The 21,635-nt window shown below is 42.8% G+C and overlaps 1 protein-coding gene across 1 annotated transcript in view; it reads left to right on the plus strand.

Moving 5' to 3' along the window:
* Positions 1–15,871: 15,871 nt before the first annotated feature.
* The window catches only part of LOC122944209 (calcium-activated chloride channel regulator 1-like), a 69,199-nt gene continuing 63,435 nt past the window's right edge, over positions 15,872–21,635 (plus strand). Inside the window, exons 1-2 of the mRNA XM_044302432.1 lie at positions 15,872–16,027; positions 19,170–19,307. Coding sequence (XP_044158367.1) covers positions 15,872–16,027; positions 19,170–19,307 — 294 coding nt within the window. The remainder of the gene's footprint in view (positions 16,028–19,169; positions 19,308–21,635) is intronic.

Consider the following 21,635-nt stretch of genomic DNA (forward strand, 5'->3'; position numbering starts at 1 on the left):
ACTCCTCTGCGTTGACTCCGCCCCCATGCTTTCCTGATACAGTTTACTTCCTGTGCATCGGAGAGCTTTTCGCCTTGTCAGGCCTCACATTAATAGCAGTCCCAGCCGATGTGCTCATAAATTGAAGCGCATCGGCTCCTGAACAATAAAGAGCCCATCTTCTATTAATTTAGACGCAACATCGTGCTTTACAGTGTAACACAAATCAGGGAAACATTTGCGTTCCACGGTGGAACGCAAGACATGACCACTTCCGGTCCCCCCTTTTTTCTTTGGTTTCTAGGTATGACTACATAAATATTCTTTATTTACAAATCCACTGGACACTTTGTTTAACCACTTCAGCCCCGCTAGGTGAAACCCCCTTCATGACCAGAGCACTTTTTACACTTCGGCACTACACTACTTTCACCGTTTATCGCTCGGTCATGCAACTTACCATACAAATGAATTTTACCTCCTTTTCTTCTCACTAATAGAGCTTTCATTTGGTGGTATTTCATTGCTGCTGGCATTTTTACTTTTTTTGTTATTAATCAAAATGTAACGATTTTTTTGCAAAAAAATGTCATTTTTCACTTTCAGCTGTAAAATTTTGCAAAAAAAACGACATCCATATATAAATTTTAAACCAAATGTATTGTTCTACATGTCTTTGATAAAAAAAAATGTTTGGGCAAAAAAAAAATGGTTTGGGTAAAAGTTATAGCATTTACAAACTATGGTACAAAAATTTGAATTTCCGCTTTTTGAAACAGCTCTGACTTTCTGAGCACCTGTCATGATTCCTGAGGTTCTACAATACCCAAACAGTAGAAAACCCCCACAAATGACCCCATTTCGGAAAGTAGACACCCTAAGGTATTCGCTGATGGGCATAGTGAGTTCATAGAACTTTTTATTTTTTGTCACAAGTTAGCGGAAAATGATGATGATTTTATTTTTTATTTTTTTTCTTACAAAGTCTCATATTCCACTAACTTGCGACAAAAAATAAAAAATTCTAGGAACTCACCATGCCCCTCACAGAATACCTTGGGGTGTCTTCTTTCCAAAGTGGGGTCACATGTGGGGTATTTATACTGCCCTGGCAATTTAGGGGCCCAAATGTGTGAGAAGAACTTTGCAATCAAAATGTGTAAAAAATGACCGGTGAAATCCAAAAGGTGCACTTTGGAATATGTGCCCCTTTGCCCACCTTGGCAGCAAAAAAGTGTGACACATCTGGTATCGCCGTACTCAGGAGAAGTTGGGGAATGTGTTTTGGGGTGTTATTTTACATATACCCATGCTGGGTGAGAAAAATATCTTGGTCAAATGCCAACTTTGTTTAAAAAAAATGGGAAAAGTTGTCTTTTGCCAAGATATTTCTCTCATCCAGCATGGGTATATGTAAAATGACACCCCAAAACACATTCCCCAACTTCTCCTGAGTACGGCGATACCAGATGTGTGACACTTTTTTGCTGCCAAGGTGGGCAAAGGGGCACATATTCCAAAGTGCACCTTTCAGATTTTGCAGGCCATTTTTTACACATTTTGATTGCAAGGTACTTCTCACACATTTGGGCCCCTAAATTGCCAGGGCAGTATAACTACGCCACAAGTGACCCCATTTTGGAAAGAAGACACCCCAAGGTATTCCGTGAGGGGCATGGCGAGTTCCTAGAATTTTTTATTTTTTGTCACAAGTTAGCGGAAAATGATGATTTTTTTTTTCTCTTTTTTCCTTACAAAGTCTCATATTCCACTAACTTGCGACAAAAAATAAAAAATTCTAGGAACTCGCCATGCCCCTCACGGAATACCTTGGGGTGTATTCTTTCCAAAATGGGGTCACTTGTGGCGTAGTTATACTGCCCTGGCAATTTAGGGGCCCATATGTGTGAGAAGTACTTTGCAATCAAAATCTGTAAAAAATGACCGGTGAAATCCGAAAGGTGCACTTTGGAATATGTGCCCCTTTGCCCACCTTGGCATCAAAAAAGTGTCACACATCTGGTATCGCCGTACTCAGGAGAAGTTGGGGAATGTGTTTTGGGGTGTCATTTTACATATACCCATGCTGGGTGAGAGAAATATCTTGGCAAAAGACAACTTTTCCCATTTTTTTATACAAAGTTGGCATTTGACCAAGATATTTATCTCACCCAGCATGGGTATATGTAAAATGACACCCCAAAACACATTCCCCAACTTCTCCTGAGTACGGCGATGCCAGATGTGTGACACTTTTTTGCAGCCTAGATGCGCAAAGGGGCCCAAATTCCTTTTAGGAGGGCATTTTTAGACATTTGGATCCCAGACTTCTTCTCACGCTTTAGGGCCCCTAAAAAGCCAGGGCAGTATAAATACCCCACATGTGACCCCACTTTGGAAAGAAGACACCCCAAGGTATCCAATGAGGGGCCTGGCAAGTTCATAGAATTTTTATTTTTTTTGCATAAGTTAGCGGAAATTGATTTTTTTTTTTTCTCACAAAGTCTCACTTTCCGCTAACTTAGGACAAAATTTTTAATCTTTCATGGACTCAATATGCCCCTCAGCAAATACCTTGGGGTGTCTTCTTTCCAAAATGGGGTCAGTTGTGGGGTGTTTGTACTGCCCTGGCATTTGAGGGTCTCCGCAATCATTACATGTATGGCCAGCATTAGGAGTTTCTGCTATTCTCCTTATATTGAGCATACAGGTAATGAGATTTTTTTTTCCGTTCAGCCTCTGGGCTGAAAGAAAAAAATGAACGGCACAGATTTCTTCATTCGCATCGATCAATGTGGATGAAAAAATCTCTGCCAAAAAAAAAAAATGGAGGGGAAAGGCGTCTGCCAGGACATAGGAGCTCCGCCCTACATCCATACCCACTTAGCTCGTATGCCCTGGCAAACCAGATTTCTCCATTCACATCAATCGATGTGGATGAATAAATCATTGCCGGGATTATTATTATTTTTTTTATATATATATACAAAGTGCTTGCCAAAGCATAGGAACGCCGCCTCCTCCTCAGCTCGTATGCCTCGGCAAACGTATCTGTCACTGCAGAGGAGAAAATCCCGTTTTTTTTTTTGTTTTTTTACCTTTATAGAACAAACCTCTCCTTCCCCATGGGTCAATGTGCAAAGCGCAAATCGCCCAAAGATGTGGCGAAGTGCGTTATGCACTTTGTCCCATGTGAAAGGAGACGTTTGCAGCAGCAGTGAGTGAATGGGCCCTAATAGCCCTGTGTGCCTGTCCTGGTGAGATGATCCCTATGCTAATAGTGTACCTGTGAGTGGTACTTCCGGAAACACTCTCCAAAGCATAGGGCAGGGTGGTCCGGACAGTCAGGACAGAAATAGCGGGTGTCACGCCTTATTCCACTCCTGCTACAGACACGACATCTTTTTCGGGGTGACTGTTGGGTTGAGGTACCAGGAACGACATTGGGGAAATGTCGCTCGTGTAGACAGCTAACTACACTGGTGGTTGGGGCCACGGAACCTCCTGGATACAGGAGGTTCTCGATGATCTCTTCCTGAAATTTGAGGAAGGATCCAGTTCTCCCAGCCTTACTGTAGAGAACAAAACTATTGTACAGAGCCAATTGAATTAAATATACAGACACCTTCTTATACCAGCGTCTGGTGCATCGGGAAACTAAATACGGAGACAACATCTGGTCATTGAAGTCGACCCCTCCCATGTGGAGGTTATAGTCGTGGACTGAGAGGGGCTTTTCAATGACACGGGTTGCTCGCTCAATTTGTATTGTCGTGTCTGCGTGAATGGAGGAGAGCATGTAAACGTCACGCTTGTCTCTCCATTTCACCGCGAGCAGTTCTTCGTTACACAGTGCGGCCCTCTGCCCCCTTGCAAGACGGGTGGTAACGAGCCGTTGGGGGAAGCCCGCGCGACTAGTTCGCGCGGTACCACAGGCGCCAATCCGTTCTAGAAACAAATGCCTAAAGAGGGCCACACTTGTGTAAAAATTGTCCACATAAAGATGGTACCCCTTGCCGAATAAGGGTGACACCAAGTCCCAAACTGTCTTCCCACTGCTCCCCAGGTAGTCAGGGCAACCGACCGGCTCCAGGGTCTGATCTTTTCCCTCATAGACACGAAATTTGTGTGTATAGCCTGTGGCCCTTTCACAGAGCTTATACAATTTGACCCCATACCGGGCGCGCTTGCTTGGGATGTATTGTTTGAAGCCAAGGCGCCCGGTAAAATGTATCAGGGACTCGTCTATGCAGATGTTTTGCTCTGGGGTATAAATATCTGCAAATTTCTGGTTGAAATGGTCTATGAGGGGCCGAATTTTGTGGAGCCGGTCAAAAGCAGGGTGGCCCCTGGGACGGGAGGCGGTGTTGTCACTAAAGTGCAGGAACCGCAGGATGGCCTCAAAACGTGCCCTGGACATGGCAGCAGAGAACATGGGCATGTGATGAATCGGGTTCGTGGACCAATATGACCGCAATTCATGCTTTTTTGTCAGGCCCATGTTGAGGAGGAGGCCCAGAAAAGTTTTAAGTTCGGAAACTTGGACTGGTTTCCACCGGAAAGGCTGGGCATAAAAGCTTCCCGGGTTAGCAGTGATAAATTGTGTGGCATACCTGTTTGTTTCGGCCACAACTATGTCTAAAAGCTCCGCAGTCAAGAACAGCTCAAAAAATCCCAGGGCCGAACCGATCTGAGCCGTCTCAACCCGAACTCCAGACTGGGCAGCGAAAGGGAAAACTACAGGTGCGGCTGAAGTTGGGGACTGCCAATCAGGGTTTGCCAGCACCTCTGGGATTCTAGGGGCTCTACGGGCACGTCTTTGCGGTGGCTGCGACGGGGTCACTACTGCACGTGCCACCGTACCAGCTTCAACTGCCCTTCTGGTGCTCGCTACTTCACCAGGTTGTACGGCAGTGCTGGTACTAGGTCCAGGGAGGGCTGGGCTGCTGGTGTATGCCTCACCACGTAATCCGACAGCACCAGCCCCACTCTGCTGCTCTTGAAGCGGATCCTGCGCAACCTGCGGTCTAGCGACACGGGGCCGGGTACGCCTGGTGGTATCAGGGACCTCAGCCTCCTCGTCCGAACTTTGGGTCAGAGAGCCACTGCTTTCTACAGGTTCGTATTCTGACCCGCTGGATTCATCAGATGAGGGTTCCCACTCCTCATCCGACTGGGTCAGAAGCCTGTAGGCCTCTTCAGAAGAATACCCCCTGTTAGACATGTGGGCAACTAAATTTAGGGGTATTCCCTGAGACTACCCAAGAAAAAAAAGCAAGCCTGTCTTACAAAGGGGAGGCTAGCGAAGTACCGGAGGCCGCTGTGGTTGATAAAAAATATCAAAACTGATTTTTTTATCGCCGCAGTGCGTGTAAAGTGAATGTGCAGTGATCAAAAAAATATTTTTTTTTTGTCACTGCGGTGGGGCGGGTGTAGGCGAACGCACGTGTGGGCGACCGATCAGGCCTGATCGGGCAAACACTGCGTTTTGGGTGGAGGGCGAACTAAAGTGACACTAGTACAATTATAGATCTGACCGTGATCAGTTTTGATCACTTCCAGATACTATAAAAGTACAAATGCTGATTAGCGATACGCTAATCAGCGAATAACGGACTGCGGTGCGGTGGGCTGGGCGCTAACTGATCGCTAACTACCTAACCAAGGGACCTAAACTATACCTAAAACCTAACGGTCAATAACAGTGAAAAAAAAAAGTGACAGTTTGCACTGATCACTTTTTTCTTTTCACTTGTGATTGACAGGGGTGATCAAAGGGGTGATCAAAGGGTTAATTGGGGTTCAGGGGGGTGATCAGGGGCTATAGTGTAGTGTTTGGTGTACTCACTGTGAAGCCTGCTCCTCTGCTGGATCCAACCGACGAAAAGAACCAGCAGAGGAGCAGGCAGCCATATAACAGATCATATTTACAAATATGATCTGCTATCTGGCACTTTGATTGGATTTTTTAAAAATCAGCAACCTGCCAGCCACGATCATTGGCTGGCAGGTTGCTGACGAAATACTTCTGTGCGAAATGCCGGCGCGAACTGCGCATGCGCGCGCGCGCATAGTCGCGTCATCTCGCGTCTCGCGAGATGACGCGTATATGCGTGACTGTGCGCAGCGCTGCCACCTCCGGACCGCACATCTGCGTTAGGCGGTCCGGAGGTGGTTAAAGAGGGAATATAAGATTATTGAATGGATTGATTTAATCATTATGTCCAATGGATACAACAATGGAAAGGAAGTGACCTCACTTTGTTCTCCTCCCCCAAGGAGGATGACCCCATACCATGTGTTTGTACTCCCCTATATAAGGCCATGTTTTTCTGTTATATGTATATGCTCTTGAAAAAGAGATTTATTCCCGAAACGCGTGAGCTTTATCCTATGCCCTCCTCCCGGGTGAAGTAAGTGCAACTTTTTGCCAAGATACTAATAGTGTAATCCACTATAATTGTATAATTTCATTTATAATTTTATTGGTAACACTGGAGTTTATGTGACGCCCCCTGGGTATCATCAGGACATCTGAGACACCCGGCTCACCAGCAATCTTACATCCCATATTTGGTCATCTAGATAATCTGTTGCCACTACTAGCTTATCCCACATCTGCATAATCATTGGGTAAATAAACAGAGTACTAAAGAACTTATTTGCAATACTCATCTCTACTACAGGCTTCCTATTTGGTCTGGGTTTGTTGTCTGCAGCTCTTTTATATAATGTATGTTTAGGCACACCATTTATATTAAGCTTATCATGTGACAGTATAAATGTGGCTGGAGTCAGTCGGACAAGAGTACAGGTTACGTAAACTCCAGGTGGAATCCACTTATATGCTGCCACTCCACAAGCAAAATAAAGTTCACCAGGAAGAGTATAATTATAGGTTACATGATAAAGGAGTATATAAGCAACTGCAGTAATGGTTACACTTTTATTATATAAACATTTTTGGCCACCATAATTATCACTGCCTATTTCCCCCTTAAACCCGCAGGAATAACTGTCATTCGTTTTAGGAGTCAATACAGCCCCAGGGTTGTCTTTAAAATCATCACTATCCTTTATGGACCCTTCAAACTTATTGTTATGCTCCCATGACACGTTATGTAGAGTCCTTTGTATCGCCAATATAGTGACTCCTTCAGTCTGATCGTATCCCTTGGGCCAGTGTAAAAGAGACTAATATTGGAAAATCAAAATCTCCTAGATAAAGCTTTCATACTTTTATTCTGGCCCACTTCTGTCCATCAAAATCCCATACTCTGACAGTGTTGTCCTTTTTTGCAGTCACATTGGCCTGCTCTACCTATCCAGCAATAGAAAGGGGCACTGCAGTAGAGTTAAACGTAATACTTTGATTATCTGATCTTTGAATCGATAAAAAGTCTCTACAGTTTGTAAGCAAGCTCTAACCACAGCCCTGGGATCGCTAAAGAAGATATAGTCTTTTAACTCACAGGATTGTGAGTACAGATCCAACAGTTTTTACAATTGTCCGCATCTGTCATACTCTTTAACATGACCTGATGATGCCTAATAAGGGCATTGTCCCAGTCACTTTTTAGGTTCACATGTAGAGCTTGGATGCTCAGAGCCAGGAGTAGCAGTCCAAGGATCTCCATCCTCAGGGTTTGGCACTTTCTTGCAATGTGAGGCATGAATCCATTTAAGCTTTCCTTCCACCTTTATGGAGGTTGCAGTTTTCAACAGAGCTTGGGAGGGACCATCAAATCTGGGCTCAAAAGGTTTTCCTCACATGCCTCTTTATCACCACCCAATCTCCAGGCTCAAGACTGTGTGTACCTTCTACTGAGTCTGGATCTGGAATGGAAGCAAACAATTGTTTATGAGTGTGATCTAACCTTTCAATGAGGGCCTTCATGTAACTGACCATACTGTCAGCCTGCAACTGTTGAGGGAAAAACAATCCTAGCCTTGGGGCACTACCAAACAATACCTCAAAGGGGGAAACCCTGTCTTCTTGTTTGGTGTGGTTCCTATTGAGTACAAGGCTAGAGGCAAACATTCTGTTCATGGTCTACCCGTTTCCTGCATGGCTTTCTGAATTATCAGTTTTATTGTCCTATTCAACCGTTCGACACGACCGCTGCTTTGTGGGTGGTACGCTGTATGAAAGGCTTGGGTCACCCCTAAAGCTTGCATAACCTCTCTCATCACTTCACCTGTAAAGTGGGAGCATCTATCTGACTCAATAACTTCAGGAACACCATACCTGCATATCAGGCATTTGCAGTGTTCTTTGCATTTGCCTTAGACACGGGATAAGCTTCCGGCCACCCTGAAAAGAGTTTAACACACACGAGTACAAACTCATATACTCCTACCTTAGGCAGTTGTATATAGTCTATCTGCAGTCTCTGGAAGGGATAAAATGGCCTTGAAATGTGCTTGCTTGGAGTCTTCACCACTTGACCTGGATTATTCAAAGCACAAATCATGCAGCTTTGTACAAACCTGCTTGCCTGGTGCGTCACCCCATGGGCTTCTTGGGCCATCATCATTGGATACACGACTCTGGGAAGGCAGATCTTACCTTGAAATTCCCATAGTCCCTGCTTATTTAGGGTAGCGCCTCTCTTAGTCCAAGATTCCTTTTCTTCTTCATCTGCTTGAGCAGACAGTTTTACCAAAACCTCCACAGACACCTCCTGAGGCTCAAAGGCATTCACTGGTACAGTCTCAGTGTCTCTGCTGGGCTTGAGGGCGGCTTGTTTAGCAGCTTTGTCAGCCCTGTTGTTTCCTTTTGATTCATTAGTCACTTGATTGTGTGGGCTTTTACCTTTATGACAGCCACTTCTTCAGGTAGCAATAGAGAGTTCATTAGTTCAAATACAGAGTCTTTGTTCTTAATGGGCTGGCCTGCCTATGTCAAAAAGTCTCAGGCCTGCCAAATTGGTCCATAATCATGTGCAATACCAAAAGCATACCTGGAATCCGTGTAGATGTTCGCCTGCTTGTCTTTAGCTCTTTTACACGCCTCAGAGAGTGCCTTCAACTCTGCCTCCTGTGCTGACATGTGAGGAGGGAGTGGTTCAGCAAGTACTACCTCATGCTGTGTGACCACCGCATATCTGTGGTGGGACCGGCCATCCTCTCCCATAAATCTGCTTCTATCTACAAAATACTAAAAATCAGGGTTGTCAAGAGCTTTGTCATGAACATGTGAAAAAACAGAGGTCTTTTGTTGCATCAAATGCTCACAATTATGATCTTCTGTTTCCATTAACTCTGTAAGTAATGGACCTGTACCTACATAGTAACATAGTAACATAGTACATAAGGCCGAAAAAAGACATTTGTCCATCTAGTTCGGCCTGTCATCCTGCAAGTTGATCCAGAGGAAGGCAAAAAACCCCTGTGAGGTAGAAGCCAATTTTCCTCACTTTAAGGGAATAAAAATTCCTTCCCGACTCCAATCAGGCAATCAGAAAAAATCCCTGGATCAACGATCTCTCTCTAGTAGCTATAGCCTGTAATATTATTACGCTCCAGAAATACATCCAGGCCCCTCTTGAATTCCTTTATTGTACTCACCATCACCACCTCCTCAGGTAGATAGTCTCACTGCTCTTACCGTAAAGAATCCTCTTCTATGTTTGTGTACAAACCTTCTTTCCTCCAGACGCAGAGGATGTCCCCTCGTCACAGTCACGGTACTGGGGATAAATAGAGGATGGGATAGATCTCTGTACTGACCCTTGATATATTTATACATATTAATTAGATCTCCTCTGTCGTCTTTTTTCTAAAGTGAATAACCCTAATTTTGATAATCTTTCAGGGTACTGTAGTTGCCCCATTCCAGTTATTACTTTAGTTGCCCTCCTCTGGACCCTCTCCAGCTCTATGTCTGCTTTGTTCACTGGAGCCCAGAACTGTACACAGTACTCCATGTGTGGTCTGACTAATGATTTGTAAAGTGGTAGGACTATGTTCTCATCACGGGCATCTATGCCCCTTTTGATGCAACCCATTATCTTATTGGCCTTGGCAGCAGCTGCCTGACACTGTTTTTTGCAGCTTAGTTTGCTGTTTATTAAAATTCCTAGATCTTTTTCCATGTCAGTGTTACTGAGTGTTTTACCATTTAATAAGTATGGGTGACTTGCATTATTCCTTCCCATGTGCATAACTTTACATTTGTCAGTGTTAAACCTCATCTGTCACTTATCTGCCCAAGCCTCCAATCTATCCAGATCACTCTGTAGTAGTATACTGTCCTCTTCCGTGTTAATTACTTTACACAGTTTAGTGTCATCTGCGAAAATTGATATTTTACTATGCAAGCCTGCTACAAGATCATTAATAAATATATTGAAGAGAATAGGGCCCAATACTGACCCCTGAGGTACTCCACTAGTGACAGTGACCCAATCTGAGTATGTAACATTAATAACCACCCTTCCCCATTTCTGAATCTGTGATTGGTAACAAAGTAGCAGGATTCAGAGTTGTGCATCTCTTAAAGGTAATACTATCTGGCATAAGGAGGGAACATTATAACCTCAGTTTTCTGACCATAGAAATGTGTTTTGGCTGTACTTGACCGAGTATGCCTTGAATGTCAGAGGGTAGTCAAGGACAATGTCAGATGCCTTTTCCATCATGAGCTGGACAGCCGCCATGGCTCTGAAAATGAAGGAGCTCCCCTGGACACAGGATCCAATCTGGCAGAGAAATATGCAACTGGTCTCTGCCTATCACCATGTTTTTGGGTGAGTACTGCTGTACTGTGTCCCTGGAGCTCTGAACAAAACAGGTTAAACGGTTGATCATAGTCTGGGATCAGTTTCAGAGTGAAAAAGGACTCAATTGCATGTTCCATCAGACAAAAAGGTTCTGATGACAGGCAATCGTACAAAGGCTGCATAAGCATGGATGCATGCCTTATCAAGGGTCTGCAGTATGTGACCGGACCCAAAAACTTTGGCCCCTGAGGGAGTTTTATGTCCTTCACCACTTGTTTTCTCTCCTCAGTAATGTGCCTTGCCCCCTCTGAGAGACAATGTCCCAGAAATGTAACTCTTGACTGTAAAGTATTGCAGTTTGTCTCGGGAAGCTTTGCAACCACTTTCTGCAAGAAATATCTACAATGACAGTGTGGCTTCCCTACAGTTTTTCCGGTTTTCTGCACATAGGCGTAGATCATCAACATTTTGAAGTAACACAACATCATCAGGGATTGACCAACCAGTTAAAACTGACTGGAGGGCATGTGTGTACATTGTAGGTGAATTTTGTGCTCATTGGGGTAAAACTGTCCATGCATATTGATTACCTTTAAATGTGAATGCAAACCGATATTGCCAATCAACATGTAGGGGAACACTGAAAAATGCATTTGTCATGTCTATCACAGTGAAGTGTGTAGCAGTTGGTAGTACCTGTGATAATAAAGTGTGTGGGTTTGGTACAATGGGACTCTGCAGCACCGTGACCTTATTTACCTCCCTAAGATCATGAACCATCCTGTATGTTACTAGTTGTCCCTTTACTGGTTTCTTCTTAACTGGGAACAGGGGTGTATTTGCTGGTGAACTGGTCCTTACTAAGACACCCATTCTCTCATATTTTTCTCATAGTTTCACTTGTTGTAAGGCTACTGACTGCTCTTGGGCATGACTCAAGGGGTACTGCTTAACACGGGGTGGTTGGCAACCTGGTTTGAGATGAACCATGAAAGGGTAACATTAAGTTTCCCAATGTCTAACTTTGTTAATGCCCATAACTTGTCCGGGACTACCTGTAGCTCCCCACAATCCTTGTAGTGTATTTGGCATCCTATCTTGGGCTTTAGGTACAGGGCCATAACTTGACACAGAACCTCAGCCGAGGCTCCTATATATACCCGTGTGGTACCGTCCTCATTAAAATGAATATGTGCCCCCAGTGCCTGCAAAACATCAGTGCCTAGCAGATTAAAAGGAATATTTTCTTTGACCAACAACTGTGTTACCACCGTGCTATCTTTGATCTTCAACTTTATAGGCAATGTTTCTGGAACATAGACTACTTGCCCAGTGAAACCAGACACGGGTACACGCTGTGCACTTATCTGCCATGGTTTAACATAATCCGGATTTATCACTGTTTTGGCTGCCCCCGTGTCTACCAGGAAGGGAACTTGTTGATTCCCCACCTGAACCGCTATTTGTATTTGACATACTGCTTTTGCTGTACTTATGGCTTTTAAGGACACGGGGTTGCCGGCTTCCTATTGTGAACCCACAGAGGCAGGGGTGCGCGCAGGCCCCTGAGTCTGAGGAGCCTGTTCCTGTTAAGGCTGTTGGGGAAGGGAAAGACAGTTTCCCCTAATATGTCCTGGTTTTCCACAATTGTAACATTTAAAATCATTCCTCCTCTGTCTCCCTTGCTGACCAGACCATGGTCTCAGTTGGCCCTGGACCATGTTTATCTTTGAGGGCTTGGAACTAGACCTGTCCAGCTCCAGACTGTTAGCAGCAGCAACTATTTTAAGTAATGGTGTTACCCTCCACTCTGGTTTGCAAGCTTTCAATTTTGGTCTCAGTCCTTTCATGAAGGCAAATCTCAACAGTTTCTGTTCCATTGGTCCTGTCGTGTCCCATCCCATGTCTGTCCACACAGTCCGTAGTCTGGATTCAAATGACACCACGTCCTCCTTGGTCTCCTATACTACATCCTTCAGGCTCTGTGCACTGTCATCTTCTTTTGTCCTTGCCCATTTCCCCAAATTTCTACAGTTTTCTGTCCCTGAGACCACAGCCTTCTCCCGGTCACTCCATGCTAAATTCTGCTCATTCTTTACCCTCTCAATAAACAACTGCTCCTTAAGGGGGCTGTAAGAAGACTCTCCCATTTTTAAAGCCGTTAAATAATTTAAGTCGGCCCATGTCGCTCTGTAAGTGACTTGAATCTGCTGTAACATACGGTGGGCGGGCATTGGTCTTGTCAGTGGGTCAGGGACCTTGCCCAGAAGCACCATTTAGTCCTTAGGACTCCATGGTGCGTATGTTGCTATAAGCTGCTGGGCGTACTGGGGTTGGGCAGGTGGTCCCTGAGAAGCCTGATTGTCCCCATCCCCACCACCAGCCGCACCGTCGGCCAGAGGTGGAGGCTGTGGGACAAAACCTGTTCTCACAGTTACTGGAAACAGTCCTGCACAATGTTGTCTATGTCTTGGTGCTCCACAGACCCTATACACGTCAGTCTCGTCAGGGTTTTGAGTGTCACATACTTGGCATGTCCAACCGACTGGTCCCTTAACCATCATCGGATAAGCCGGTGGTGAAGCGGGAGGGGGAGAGGGAAAACCATGCTCCCCCTTTTATTTCCCCTTGAGGATCGGACTTGGTATCGTAATACAAATTACATATTAATATGTCTGCACACCCAGTCCTGATTCTCCACATGATTTGCGACTTTACACCAAGCGTTCACTATCTCCTCACATTCATGATCCTTTATCCACCCTCCATTTAACTCCTTTAACTTCTGCCATGTTCTAGGATTTAAATTTCCATACTTCATCCCAGCCTTTTCTAACACTTTCTCTGTCTTTTTCTTATATTGTTTACCTTCCATATCCTCTACCACTTCCTTAGCCAGTTTGTAGCCCTCAGGGATTGTATGGGAGTTTCCCATTTTACTTTCCAATCCCTTAATGCACTAATTATCTCCAGACAGCTGTATTTTAAATTCCCTGCTTGTCCCTTCCTCGTGGTGCTTCCCCATTAGACTTTCTTCCTCTAGTGTACACTACATATGACAGCAGAATAACAACCCCTACCTGCTTTCAGCAGCGCCTTAAGGGATTCCAGGGCTCCTGATTGCCCTGTGCTGCATTCACTGTGATTCTATACAAAATCCAGAGGACTACTAAGACATTCATCACGATACCAAGTGCAAATCCAAAGGTGTTCCAAAATTAATATTATCCATACCCAGCGATCATAGGAATGACGTGGTTGGGGTTCTTACCTCTCAAATATGGCTCGATCTTAAGTAGACCTTTTATACTTCCCCACAGTCCCGATCCCAGGCAGAAAGGCAAAGGAGACACAGATAGATTTGTGCATCCTGGTCCCTCTCCTTAAACAGTCAGAGTTGTTGGGAGAAGCCACACGTTGGGCGCAAGAATTGTTAGGGCAAAACGCGTACTTCTATGACCTGCTGGGGTTCAAATCAGGTAAAGGTACGAGTACTTGGAAGAGGTAAATGACACAGGCTCAAGGTTGTATCAGAATGATATTTTGACTTTATCGGGAGGATACAAATATTTATACCCATTTTCTAGAACTCAAGACAACACAGATATCGTCACTTACGTAAGCATTGCATGATTAATAATAATAATAATAATTTATTTTTGATGTTTGCAAAATAAAGCACATTTAATTACAAAAAACCTTATCTTATCCTTGAGTTGTTCATCCTTGAGAAGTATCTTGAACCAGTAGTACTCCCAGAACATCAGACACATATAGTTCTGAGAAGTAACAAGTAACTAACTTTGTTTGTCTCAAGTACACATGGTTCAGAAATTCTCTATTCTGACCTCAAATAAACCAGCAAAGTAAAATGGAATCCAGGATACAAAATGAAGGTGCAATCCCTCACAGATGTAACCGTCAGGGATGTTACTATTAATCCCTTTACCACCATTGACCGCCAGGAATGTTATCATAAACCCCTTTGCTATCAGACACCCCCGATGAAGCCAAGTGACTGGCGATATGGGTAGGGTGTTTTCTCCTTCCCCTGACACAGGTGCACAAGTCATTAGCGTTGTATAATCCATATGCTGATGGTAATAATTTGGTTTTGTCTATTGTATTATCACGTGTGTACCTGTTTGTCTACATATATTGATTCTGGGGAACAGAGAGATGGAGGCTGTGTATTGTACAAATCCCAGTTGGATCTGTTTTTAATTGTTTTTATGGGTCTTTGTTATACTGGGTATACATTTTTGGATATTGAAATAAAGCTGATTATTGTATATTGATAGTTTGCACACAACGTTTTGTCTACCATCTTTTCTGTGTGTTTAGTCATTAATATATGGGTATGGTAGTGTAGCACCCATTTGTTTTGTCTGTATTACCTAGGGCTGTGCACGCACTTCAAGTTTTTTATACACCCTTTGGTATCCTAGACCACTATGGATGTAACCATTCACCTCTTAACATCCCTGGTGGTCTTGGGCAGTAATCACTGACCTCTTCACCTTCATAGACTACCAGGGATGCCATTGTTAACCCCTTCAGTACCCTAAACTTTCTGCATTATTTTTTCCAGCAAATATGATGGATCCAATGCAGACGTAAATAGAGACTTGCACATTAAAACATGGAAAAGTCACTAATATCCTGTGCTTCACTCCAGTGGGAAAAAAAACATATATTTTAAACGTACTGTGAAATTATAAATGAATAAAAGTGCTCATGTGTTTCAGGCAATGACTTAAGGTTAATGTACCCTAAATTGTGGAAGCACAAAATTTTACCTGATTGGAGTCATGGATATACTGTACTGCCATTTTTTTTCAGTATGCTTCTTAGATAAGATTACTTCTTATGTAGTTCAGAAGGGGCGAAAAAAAAATCTTATCTCACACTTGAAAACCTCTAACCCATTCACAAGCATTGTGTATGCAGTCATATTTTTTTTACACAGTAGTTACTATTCTGACCAATACCATGGAATTTAAAGTGAAGCAATAAAACTGGAATTTACAGCAAATATACCCACGAAGCAGAAACCATCAAAAATTGGATGACATATTCACACACCTAGAGGTGGTTCCCAATACATTGATCTACTGTATATATAAGCCCAAAACAGGCTGTGATTCTAGTCCACCATGGCACTAAGAATGGGATTCTGGTTGTTTGCTGTGATCTTTCTATTTCAGTTGTTCCGCCCGTCTGAAAATTCCTTGATTAAACTAAACGATGGAGGATATGAAGATATCGTTATAGCTATTCACCCAGGACTACCTGAAAATGCAGAGATCATTCAGAAAATTAAGGTAAAATCTAGTCCTTAACTTTTACAAAGACAGGTGCACTCTTGCACCTGTCTTTGTAAAAGTTATTGTTATTTTGTTTATCACATCCACACATTTGCTATCCTGTGTAGGATGTATATTGTGGTACTTGTGGTCCGCTGCGGGCATCCTCCATTGTATGTATTTTTGCTGGGGATTGCCTTAGCAGCGGACCACAAGTGCAGGATCTGCCCCCCGGTATAGATGCACCACTGCATATGGGGTTGAGCACTTCCTGCTTTTCATTACCATGCCAATTTGTAGTTTATATATAAAATCTAGTCCTTTGTGCAAATAAGGATGGTGCACACACAATAGCTTAATCCATTGCTTACTGGGATATTTTAGGGCTTTATTCATTAGGCTCTTAACTTGTTTCTTTGGTATACTATGCAAGTTGTTTTTATGTAACTTTTGTTAGAGACAGAGAATTATTTGTCATTTTTATTATCTAGTCATTTTCTTTCTCAAGGTGGAAAAGGAGGATGTTTTACTTTATAGCTGAAAGTCTACTTTAGATGTGAAGCTACTATGTATCATGGCATATACCTCCGTCAAAGTGAACCTAGCAACGTTTACCACAATGCAGGTTCCTAGTGAATCCGTAATCAGTCAAGTGATGCCTGGGTTGTTGTGATTGTAACGTAGGGTACTAAAACATGATTAATGGGGTACTCCCATCTCTGACATTTAAGGCATATCCATCGCAAATCTCCCCTACAGTGAGATCAGGGGGTCTTCTAACCAACATTCTGCCAGGCGAGGTGGCCAACAGCATCTTGCTATACGTTTCTTATTAAGCCCATAGACTTGGTTAGATAGAGCTTTTCACATGAGCAGTCACCTCTCCAGTGAGGCCTTATTCACACATCTGTGACCGTGAAGGCATGCATTAGAGATGATGCTCAGTGTTTCATCTGTGAAGATGTCTATGAATTTTCTGTGTGTCCATTTTTTGCTCTCCATGTTTCATTCATATTGCACATACAGTGCTAGGCTGAAAGAGAGGTTTGCAGAGCATCTCCTGCCAATAGTCAGGGAAAGCCATTGACAGAACATGGATGCCATCCATGTTCTGCAATGGTTTTCACGGGCTCATAGACTTCAATAGGCATGTTTGGTCCACATCATGGACCAAAGTAATGCATGTTTGCCTATAGTCAGTCAAAACACAAGGATGTGTGAATAAGCACATTAAAAGTCAATAGTTCGTGTGCTGTCACGTTCTCCACACCCGTAGACTACATTCACATGACAGTGAACACAAAAGGCAATTAAAATGGTAAAAAGGTCTGTTTTTATGGCCTTTTTTGCACTAATGCCTTTCTGAAAAATAGGCATTAAAAACTACTCACTGAATTGCATGGGGGCTTTTGGTTCATGAAAATGGACAAAATAGTACATGTCCTATTTTTTGACTGCCATTATTCAAGGCCTATTAAAAAATACACCTAAATACTTAACCGTAAAAAAAAAAAAACGGCCATGTGATGGCTATTAAAAAAAGGTCCATCACACAACTGTTTTTCACTGTCATGTGAATACAGTATACCCTAAGCCTTTTGTTGAATGTGGCCACCTTGCCCATTAAAACAATATAGCAATTCACCAAGCACTAAATCTGTCCACATATAAAGCCAATCCGGAGTAAAAGAGACCAAGTCCACCAAGTCTCAATTTACATACGTAAGTATAAAAACCGCATGTACTCCAGGGCTGTCCCAGTTAAACAAAGAGACCCAGAGTATCCAATATTGACTCACCACCACCAGACGAACACATGAAGAGAGGGGTTGTCAGGTATCCAGATAGGAGAGGTCCACACAATCCACTACATTCCCAGGTTCTTCTGCTACATACCTATTCAGACTCAAACCATCCAAATGGATTTCTCTTCGGCTGACTGCAGGTGGCAGGACCTGTCAGCTAATTAAACTTGAAAAGAAAAAGAGGACACAGTGCAGACCACATGGAAACGTTTAAAAGTCAAGTAGTTTATTTTATACTCCTAAAAGAGCATTAAAAAAAGGCATGTCAATAAAATAAAATACTGCACGCTGACCATCTAGTCTGACCCAGGCTTTTACCTCCCTGTGGCTGGGGCTTACCCATTAGAATGGAGATTAGAAAAGTCTTCTAGGTTGCAGTCCCTTTGTATATGCCTTAAATGCCTAATGATGACCGATTCTCGGGGTAGGTAGTTAATCTGATGGGCGAAGGTCCAACACCCCCCACCTCTATGATCAGTTGTTTTCTGCAGCCTCTAGTGCTGGGACTACTATTTGTACTGTATACCTCTGTTCAAATTGTACTGACCATGCATGCAGCTCAACTCTCATTTATTTCTCTGGGAGATGAGCTGCAGTAACCAGACACGGCCACTACACTTTGAATGGAGCTGTGCTTCCTGTTCCATTCAAACTACTAGTTCCAGTGCCAGATGCTGCAGCTAATGAGTGGGGGTCTCAAATCTCAGATTGTGAGGATAAGTCATCAATATCAGGAGCCTGGAAAACCCCTTTGAAGGGGTATTCTCATCACGCAGTTTCATACTTACCTGCTCCCGGCGCGCTGTCCACTTCCTGGTTTCGGCAGGGGGCGGGCTCCATCTTGATTGAAGTCTTCTTCCGGCCGGGCCGCGCTCTGGACTGAACGTGCACGCCGCCGCACATGCGCCCTGGTGACTTCTTCCTGGCAAGTATACTATACTGGCCAGGAAGAAATCACCAAAGCGCATGCGCGGCCTTGGCGTGCGCTTTCGGGACTGCGTGCGGCCGGCTGAGAGAAGAGAAGAAGTCGTCTGCGCAAGCGTGGCCACCACGATTCCTGAGAAGAGCGGTGGCCGTAACCAGGGGAGACGGAAGACAACAGTCAGGTAAGTATATGTTCATTTTCTTCTAAGGGGTGGAAATTAGTTAATTAAATATATTTAGAAAAATGATCACTGTTAAATCATTAACAGATTTAACAGTGATCATTAAGATGGGAATACCCCTTTAAGAAAGCAGAAGTAATAAAAGAGGATCTCCGAGGAATCTATCACTGCATGTCCTTACATGTTAATTAAAGAGGGGACTGTTCAGATGTATGTAATCTAACATATGGTGTTCTTTCCAAATGATAGGATATGGTGAATGAAGCCACATCTTACCTATTTACTGCAACACAAAAAAGGCTTTTCATAAGGAGTGCTAAAATCTTAATTCCCTTGACTTGGTCTAAGGGTAACTATACCAAACGGAAAACAGAGACATATGACAAGGTAAGAAGTAAAACAGAAAGGCACTGTATATGAAACAATGATATTATGTGAACAATCTTAATGTCTTGCTGTATTTTTAATTCCCCAAATCTATATATATAAAGAAGGATGTATGTATGTATGTTCGCTCCGCGATCACTCAAAAACGCAACCATCGATTTCTATGAAACTTTGTATACACATCCCTTGCTACCTGGAAACAAATCTTGTGGGGGTCACCGCTCTCTAGCACGTACCGTTCCTGAGATATTCCCCAAAAATGCAAATATGGCACATCACATGACCTACATTAGCCAATAGAAGTCTGCAGGTCTTTCTCCTCATATCCCAACTGCCATACACACAGTCACATGTCCCTTATTGGCCAATAGAAGCTTGCAGGTCCTTAGTCTCCACATACACACAGATTTACAACAGGTTTCCATAACAACCCAGCTATTATTCTTTACTGCTGTAGGTCAGATTTAAAGGGGCAGGGTGCTGTGGATGACACTGTTAACCCCTTAGCGCTACTTGATGTTTATACTCGTCATGGAGCACTGCTACTTGGCGCTCCATGACGAGTATACACGTCATGGCATTAAACTGTCACCCCGGCTGTTACACACAGCCAGGGATCTCAACTAATAGGCCCGGGACCAATGAGGGCGGACCCGGGCCAGCGATCGCTCTAATTGGAGGATTTTAATGCCGGCTGACAGGTTCTGATGCCCAGAACCTTGTTATATATGTATATGTATGTATATATATATATATATGTTATTTCAATTCTTTGCCCAGACTAAAGGCAGGAGGCTGATCAAGCTGTGTAAAGTCATAATACACTGCAGTACACTATATAGTGTACTGCAGTGTATTATAGAAGCATCAGACCCATTGGATCTGCAATAACCAAGTGGGTCTAGGTAAAAAAAAAAAATAAATAATAATTTCTTCTTATAGCCGCACATTAATAATTTTTTCCCACCTCGCTTCCCAAAAAAAGGTATTAAAAGTGATCAAAAAAGTTGTATGTACCCCAAAATGATACCAATCAAACCGTCACCTCATCCTGCATAAAATGAGCCCCTACATGAGACAATCGCCCCAAAAAATATGGCTTCCAGAAAATGGAGACACAAAAACATGTTTTTTTTCTAAAATGCTGTATTGTGTTAAAGTGAAATAAAAAAAAAAGTATACATATTAGGTATCGCCGCATCCGTAACAACCATCGCTATAAAAATATCACATGGCCTAACCCCTTAGGTGAACTCCGTAAAAAAAAAAAAGTGTCAAAAAAGCACAAAAAGTGTAATTCCAAGCGATTAAAAAGTCATACACACTCCAAAATCATACCAATCAAACCGTCATCTCATCCTGCAAAAAATGAGACCCTAACTAAGACAATCACCCAAGAAATAAAAAACTGTCTCTCAGAATATGGAGACACTAAAACATGATTTTTTAGGTTTCAAAAATGCTGTTATTGTGTAAAACTTAAATAAATAAAAAAAGTATACAATTTTTTTTCAAAAATGCTTTATTATGTAAAACTAAAACAAACAACAACAACAAAAAGTCATATTTGGTATTATCGCAAAATACCACATGAGGTAATCTGTCAGATGAACACTGTACAAAACAAAATAATAAAAACAATGCCAACATTTTTTGTTACCTTGCCTCACAAAAAGTGTAATATAGAGCAACCAAAAATCATATGCACCCTAAAATAGTACCAACAAAACTGCCACCTTATCCTGTAGTTTCCACAATGGGGTCTTTTTTGGAGTTTCTACTCTAGGGGTGCATAAGGGGGTCTTCAAATGTGACATGGCAACTTAAAATTATCCCAGTGAAATCTGCCCTCCAAAAACCATATGGCGTTCCTTTCCTTCTGCGCCCTGCCGTGTTCCTGTAAAGTCCGTAAACTACAGAATCAGGGCAACAAATATTGAGTTTTGTTTGGCTGTTAACCTTTGCTTTGTTACTGGAAAAAAATTATTAAAATGGAAAATCTGCCAAAAAAAGGTGAAATTCAGAAATTTCATCTACATTTTCCTTTAATTCTTGTGGACACCTAAAGGGTTAACAAGGTTTGTAAAATCAGTTTTGAATACCTTGAGGGGTTTAGTTTCTAAAATGGGGTAATTTTTTGGTGTTTTTTATTATTTAAGCCTTAGAAAGTGACTTCATAACTTAACTAGTCCTTAAAAAGTGGGTTTTTGAAATTTTCAGCAAAATTCCAAGATTTCCTTCTAAACTTCTAAGCCTTGTAACGTCCCAAAAAAATAAAATGTCATTTTCAAAATGATACAAACATGAAGTAGACATATGGGAAATGTA

Source organism: Bufo gargarizans, chromosome 7 (assembly GCF_014858855.1).
Source record: "Bufo gargarizans isolate SCDJY-AF-19 chromosome 7, ASM1485885v1, whole genome shotgun sequence".
Taxonomy (NCBI): domain Eukaryota; kingdom Metazoa; phylum Chordata; class Amphibia; order Anura; family Bufonidae; genus Bufo; species Bufo gargarizans.